This window comes from Drosophila suzukii, chromosome 3 (assembly GCF_043229965.1).
Source record: "Drosophila suzukii chromosome 3, CBGP_Dsuzu_IsoJpt1.0, whole genome shotgun sequence".
Classification (NCBI taxonomy): Eukaryota; Metazoa; Arthropoda; class Insecta; order Diptera; family Drosophilidae; genus Drosophila; species Drosophila suzukii.
The window spans coordinates 73,339,824-73,347,577 of NC_092082.1; the positions used below are offsets into that span (position 1 = coordinate 73,339,824).

Genomic DNA, 7,754 nt, shown 5'->3' on the forward strand with positions numbered 1-7,754 from the left:
CACATCCACATCCACATCCACATCCACATCCACTGCCATCCTGAGAGTCCAGATAAACTTTGGGGGTATGTGTGCATATAATAACTTTGGCTTGCCGCCGGTGGGTGGTTATTGTGGGAATGGGAATATTTTTGGTGGAACAGCCACCGGAAATCTTGTTACCCTACATGGCTCCTCTCACCTGAGATCCGAGACTTGAGACATGAAAAGTTTTTTGCGCCTGGCTGGCCAGTGGGTCCCAGAGCTTTAATTGTATTTCAAGTTGCAGGTTGTACTTGTCCAAACCGCCCACTTTATCCGCCTCTACCGCCCCTCCTTCAATTTCCATGCGTGATAAATGGCAAAAATGGAAAATTCGTTCGTTTGCTTTTGACCCGCTCGGTTCGCTTTTGCCTCCGCGATTCGCTGTCCGCGCTGGAAGCTACATTTCAGGGCTTTTGTCTTTCAATTTGGCCCAAAAATCTCTTTTGGCCCTGCCGACCATGTCCTTCTTTTTTTCTTCACTCGCAATCGCTGTGTTTGCATTTGCGTGGCATAGTTTTGTAGGGCAACGCACAACGCTGGATTTAGTATCTAATCGGCTAGTCTTCGGCCTACAGTGTGGTTCTATTTCGAAAGACATGGATTTCTATACCTTTTAGTATCCTTAAAGTAAGCATTAAAACTTTTAAAAACGTTCGAGATTCGACAGTGGCCAATAAATATAAGAAATAACATTTCATCTTGGTTCAAAAGATTCACAAATAACATTAAATATATGAGTGATATTAAAGAGTGGTAATATTGGTTATCATGCAACATTTACCAACCCTACGAAACTCCGAAATTTTTTAATAATAGCCGTGATTACTTGTTATCTTTATTAAACCAATTCTAGGTAGATCCTGTATTCCATACACAGAATTTTACTTTAAAAATCCTGACAAGAATTTCCATCCTTTTTTTTTAGACTTAGACTTTAGTACAAGCAATATCGACTGTATCGCTAGGTATTGGATAAAACTGTCTGTCCTGACAGGTTTCACTGTGGATGTTTCACTCCGACCGCGCTGTATAATTGGGCTAACGTGTTCTGCGGGCGTAATTCATTGTGTTTATATGCTCTCACCCTGGCTAAGCTGGGATTGTTGAAAACTGAAAAGATTTAATTTATTTCGAGTGCGAGCGAAAAAGACTCCACTTCCCATTGGAATTGGACTTGGGTTTGATGCGCTGGTTCCGATTCGCTTTCGAATTGCATTTATTCAAACGTTTCAATTGCTTTCCGTCGGATTCAATCTTCGAGTGATTTATTGTGTTGCCTAGAATGGCGAAGAAGGATGAGGTGGATGAGTGGGTGGCAATTGGGACTGGGGACTCGGGGATGGGAATCGTGATTGCGTTTGCCTAGGCATAACAATTATCCACTGTTTATGTAAACGAAATCAATAATTAAGTTGTGAACGAAGCCCCGAATTAGACGCATTATAAACTCGAATCCATACATTAACTGTAAACAGTTCTATAATTATGTCATTACTTGGCATAATAAATGCTGCTTGTTTCTTGAGCAAGGGTCTATAAAGGAGCTCCAGCCAACATTTATTCGATTAGTTCAACGTCGGCAAATGAAGTTCATGAAGTACGCAGTTTTCTTTTACACATCGGTGGGCATTGAGCCCTATACGGTGGCCTCTCGGCCCAGAAAAATCAGTCTATGGTCCCACTTTCTCTTCTGGGGCAATGTGATCAACTTGAGTTGGATTGTTCTTGGGGAATTCCTGTACCTCGGAGTTGCCCTCGCCGATGGAAAGTTTATCGAAGCAGTTACTGTAATGTCCTATATTGGATTTGTGTTTGTGGGCATGAGCAAGATGTTTTTTATATGGTGGAAAAAACCAGACCTCAGCAATTTGGTCACAGAACTGGAGCACATATATCCGGAGGGCAAGGCTGAAGAGGAGGTTTATCGGTTGGATAGTTACCTGAGATCTTGTTCCCGGATAAGTATCACCTATGCCCTGCTTTATTCTGTGCTCATCTGGACCTTCAACCTGTTCAGCATCATGCAATTCCTCGTCTACGAAAAGTGGCTCAAGATCCGAGTGGTGGGTCAGACATTACCATATCTCATGTATTTTCCTTGGAATTGGGAGGGGAGTTGGTCGTATTATGTGCTGCTAGTACTCCAAAACTTCGCAGGGCACACTTCGGCATCGGGACAGATCTCCACGGATCTTTTACTCTGTGCAGTGGCCACCCAGGTGGTTATGCACTTCGATCACTTGGCCAGGATTGTGGAGAACCACGAGTTGAGTGAGGATTGGAATCAGAACTCTAGATTTCTAGCGAAAGCTGTTCAATATCACCAGCGCATTCTTCGTCTGATGGACGTGCTCAACGAGATATTCGGTGTACCCCTTCTGCTCAACTTCATGGTCTCCACATTCGTCATTTGTTTTGTGGGGTTCCAGATGACAGTGGGTGTCCCGCCGGATATCATGATTAAACTATCGCTGTTCCTGTTTTCCTCAATGAGTCAGGTTTACTTGATATGTCACTACGGCCAGTTGATCGCTGATGCGGTAGGGGTTTATATTATAATCCTATAAGGTAATTATTAAATATTTTATTCCTAATTCAGAGCTCTGGGTTGTCCCTCGCTGCCTACAAACAGAACTGGCATAAGGCTGATGTCCGCTATCGTCGAGCTCTGGTATTCTTTATAGCTCGGCCACAAAGGACAACCTATTTAAAGGCTACAATCTTTATGAACATTACAAGAGCAACTATGACTGATGTAAGATCTAGTTTCATTTAATAATCAACTTTAAATTAAATAATATTTATATTTTGCAGCTTCTCCAGATATCCTACAAATTTTTTGCTCTCCTGCGTACCATGTATATTAAGTAAACCACTTGAAATGAATTACATTCAACAGATCTTTTTTCAAAATAAATTAGCTACATTTAAATATATTTAGTAAATTTATTTAAGTTTTGTAAGCAAAGAAATGAAAAATTTGATTAAATATGGGTTGCAATCAAGGTTTACTTGGTCATTCTAATAAGTATCTTTAGGCAATCCATTTTCAACATGAACCTTTGCAGCTGTTAGTTTTACCAAACACGCAAACCTTTACGGCATATGATTTTCCCGCAAGAGTAGTTACCTATTAAATTCCAATATTGTTTATCGCATTGCAATATTATATTTTTCGCATTTGGCAAAGAGCTATAAAACCACTGAACCTTCATCAGGAAATTCATTCGCGAAGGACAACCGACTGGCTTAGTAACGATAAACGCAAAGATGAAAAAGTTGATGAAGTACGCTAGTTTCTTCTACACCGGAGTGGGCATACAACCCTATTCCAAAAGGGGAGATTCCGAAAAGAACAGGCTTAGAGACAGCATTGTGTTTTGGTCCAATGTGATCAACTTAACGATGGTTGGGATTTGTGAGAGCATTTATGTCTACAGTGCCTATAAAGAAGACAAGTTTCTGGAAGCCGTCACTGTGATGTCTTACATCGGCTTCGATATTGTGGGCCTGAGCAAGATGTTCTTCATCCGGTGGAAGAAGACGGCTATAACTGAGATGATGGAGGAGTTGGAGGACATATATCCAAGGGGTAAAGTGGAGGAGGAAAGATACAATCTGGACAAGTACCTAGGCAGTTGCTCGAGGATCAGCCTAACCTATTCTTCGCTGTACTCCGTTCTCATCTGGACCTTTAACTTGTTTTGTGTTATGGAGTATTGGGTCTACGAGAAGTGGCTCAACATTCGAGTGGTCGGCAAAACCTTGCCTTATCTCATGTACATTCCTTGGAATTATGAGAACAGCTGGTCGTATTACCCACTGCTCTTCTCCCAGAATTTTGCAGGATATACTGCTGCTGCGGGGCAAATATCCACGGATCTGTTACTCTGTGCAGTGGCCACTCAGGTGGTAATGCACTTCGACTATCTCTCAAGTACTATGGAGCACCACAAGTTGAGTGGAAATTGGCAGGAAGACTCGCGATTTCTGGCAGATTCTGTTAGGTATCACGAACGGATCCTTCGCCTTTCGGATGTGGTGAATGATATATTTGGGATTCCACTTCTGCTCAACTTCATGGTATCCTCGTTCGTCATCTGCTTTGTGGGATTCCAGATGACTGTGGGAGTTCCTCCAGACGTGGTTATAAAGTTGTTCTTGTTCCTGTTCTCCTCGATGAGTCAGGTCTACTTGATCTGTCACTATGGACAGATGGTGGCTGATGCGGTGGGTTTGGTTTATAAAAATAAGTTCTTAACTTGATATGTTATTTTGTAGAGCTATGGAGTATCGGTGGCTACTTACAATCAGAACTGGAATCAGGCTGATGTTCGCTATGAGCGAGCCCTAGTGATTATAATAGCTCGAGCGCAGAAAGTAACCTTTTTAAAGGCCACTATCTTTTTGGATATCACCAGATCCACCATGACAGATGTATGTAAAGCCAGCTAATCCTTGAATTTCTATTTAAAATATGATTATTGTTTTTTTCAGCTACTTCAAATATCGTACAAGTTCTTTGCTCTGTTGCGCACCATGTACACCCAATAGGGTGACCAGAGAAGATCCCTAATCCCCCATCTATGTGCCCCTTAGAATGCTTTCAAAGGCTCAACGCGAACTTAATTATGCGGAGGCACGAGCACCACGCATGTCCATCGCCATCGCAACTTCGACACAGGGTAAAAAACGCAGTAATCATTTTAGCGAAAAGAGCCCCTCTGAAAAGGCAATTCTACGGCTCCACTGGAGAGCGAGGAAATATGTTGCTACAAAAGAAAATTGCAGAGTACATTTTACACTTCACTGCACACAAGTTGCGCTTATGAGTTTTCACTGCTCGTTATGCTCTAGCTAAAGAGGGGAACTTGATTTCTTGAACTTGATTGAGAACCCAATGCTTTGAAATATTTTGAAATAAATTGATTAGATGACACAAAACGATCTCAAGAGTAATGATTTTTTATGGATTTAATTTCTAAGATATCATATTAAATTTATTTATTTATTTAGTTATGTATTCATCTTCAAGAAATTTTGTTTTTATTTATGTTTAAATGTTATTTATATTTATTTTTTGTGTTTTTAGGGTAGTATTTAGACTGTTTTGCTGGTCGTGTAACTTATTTTTTGCAATTTCGAGTTTGGCGTTTCAAGAAAAGTGGAGCAAGGAAAATAGAAAAGCTCCTTCTGGAGGCAGTGGACAACAAAACCGTTTGATGGCATCTAATGCAGTTCTCCCATGACGTGTGGCTGTGTGTACGCACTCAACAATATTAGCAATTTATGCGCTGAAGCGTGTCCTGTGACAGGACGATGGTGGAGGTGGAAGGGCTGGGACAGGATGTGGAAGTTTCTCACATAATATTTTCATTTTGACGAATGTCGGACATCACCTGCATAGTTATTGTTTGAGATGGGCCGCGTGCATAAAATTTATTAAAATGTATTTTTTGGCCATCGCAGTCCTCCCAATTTGATCCTGAATCCAGACCCTGCCAATTTCCCTTACTCAGAATACGACGATATTTTTTGTGTGCAAGGTTTACTTCCCTATTTATTTTGTGCTTTTTTTCCCCGGCGCTGTGTGCACAGCGGCTCTTTTTGGGGATTTATTTTTCATTTTTGCGGAATTTTTGTAAAGCTCCAAATGTGCTACAATTTAATTTCTGGTCACGTTTTGGGCGATTTTCAAATAGCAACAGTTTCGGGGAAAAGTCTTTCAATATCTCACGCTGTCGTATTGCATAATTTAAGGTGCCCCGAACATGGTCACGTTTATTATCGTGTTTATATGTGTCCGCCCATCTGTCTAGCCCAAATCCATGGCCAGGACGAAGATCATATCAGGTGTAGTCCATTACAGATACTGTCACGGTTTCGGTTATCCTGGCGCCATGCAAATTATCCACGGCAGGAAAACGACTGCAAATTAGCATGCAACTGCGGCTAGCCAACGAATAATGAAATAAATTCAAATGATAAATCAATAACAAATTAGCTAATAGCCTAACAACGTAACTAAGTATTGTGCACATGATAAGGGTCGTGTAAATTTTCAAATGCATTTGTGGTCCTTGATTACCGATATATGTATATATATATTTCTGTGAAAGCAATGCAAAGCTTCTAATTGAAAAGTAATTAAATATTAACAGAATGGTATTTTAATATCATTAAATTTCAGTCTTTTTTTGGCAATTTTACACAAGCTTATTTGTTATTATAAAATAAATTTGTGATAGATATTAAATTTCATGTTTTATAATTAAAGCCAAGAAGAGATAACATTAAAATCTTCTTTATCAACAAAATTGTGTGCTGTTTAACAGAAAACAATACAATTTTTTGTAAGTCCATTAACTCTTTAGCTTTAACTAAATGTTTTGAGTATAAGCTTTAGTTTCGCATTCACAAGAGATTAATTTCCGAGCTGGCAATTCGTTATGCAAAAGTATACACTCATTTGAATAAAACAATTATCCACTTACTTCTTGATAGCTTCGAGGGATTTCACTGCGATTTCTTTTTCATCACCTCTATATTCCATTTTAAGGCCATGAACAGCCGAATGGCTATCAACATAAACATTTTTGTCATTTATGGGCAAATATGAATTTACATTTTCGATGCAAAGTGCAAAATGCTGAATGCAGAATGCATCGTGACCAGCAGTGCGAAAGCAGAAGCTGCAAAAAATCGTATCTTTTTTCGGCCTGATGCCAACGCTTTTCACCCGCTCACAATGCTTTTCATTTTCCCCTCCGCCGGCGGTTGTTAAGTCCACTTATCAAAACGTGCAAATAACTCAACTACCGGGATAGGGACAAACACGTGAGGGGTTTGGTAACTGGCAACTGGTGATGGCCAGTGATGTCCATGATGGCCATGATGACCCTGTGGAGCGTGTTCAATGGCCAATTGGCAAAAAACCGTTGCCATTGTTGCAGAAAAGCAGAGATCGAAAAAAAACTGTGACCCAATCGCTGGGCAAACTCGGTCAGTGCATTATTGTTGCCACACTGCCACACAGCCGGTTGTGTTTTTTCAATTAGCTGCCATTAAATTGAATTCAAATATTGAAACAATATGTTGCCGAGCATCCCCTGTATAGCTATTCCCCCTCGATTTTTACCCACCAAATCGGGGGGATTTTAGTTTCGGCTTAGCGCCAATCTAAGCCCCTCTGCACCCGCCCATCGTGATCTAGCGTGATTTATTGATTTTGAGAGCAGTTTTTCTTGTCAAAAGTTGACTGCGGCTCATACGCTTGAGTGTACACAGAAAAATGCTAAAATACTAAAAAATGGCCACGCGAAAATCGCACAAAAATTTGTTTCGATTTTCATTTAGTTTTTGCATCATGCTCTTTGGTCTTTCGGTGAATGTGTGAAAATCCACACGTATCCATATCTATATGGGGGAATCCTTTTCAATGGCCCACCGACTATACCATACTATATATGGAAAAGCTCTAAATGGAGACTAAAAGCCTCTAAATTAGTTTTCCAGCATTATTACTCATACGCAGTGGGGCCGCAGCGATATTTTTATGGCCTTGCATTAGGAAAATTGTATGGCATTCTATGAATATGACCCGAATCGAAAGACATTTCATTGGGGGGGAAGAAAACATTTGTTAATGGCCAGAGCTTTTTTTGTGGCCTCTATTTTGAGCTATGATTGCCGATGATTTAAGGCTGGCTTATTGATTTCTTATAGGCCAT

The 7,754-nt window shown here is 40.4% G+C and overlaps 2 protein-coding genes across 2 annotated transcripts; both read left to right on the forward strand.

Moving 5' to 3' along the window:
* The first annotated feature begins 1,004 nt into the window (after window positions 1-1,004).
* Window positions 1,005-2,895, forward strand: Or85c (Odorant receptor 85c). The gene is made up of 3 exons (XM_036817573.3): window positions 1,005-2,564; window positions 2,624-2,779; window positions 2,839-2,895. The coding sequence occupies exons 1-3, from the start codon at window positions 1,608-1,610 to the stop codon at window positions 2,893-2,895; spliced, it is 1,170 nt and encodes a 389-aa protein (XP_036673468.3). The 5' UTR covers window positions 1,005-1,607.
* Window positions 2,896-3,245: 350 nt separating this feature from the next.
* On the forward strand, window positions 3,246-4,972 carry Or85b (Odorant receptor 85b). The gene is made up of 3 exons (XM_017070659.4): window positions 3,246-4,254; window positions 4,306-4,461; window positions 4,522-4,972. Exons 1-3 carry the CDS (start codon window positions 3,295-3,297, stop codon window positions 4,576-4,578), a joined length of 1,173 nt encoding a protein of 390 aa, XP_016926148.3. The 5' UTR covers window positions 3,246-3,294; the 3' UTR covers window positions 4,579-4,972.
* Window positions 4,973-7,754: the final 2,782 nt, after the last annotated feature.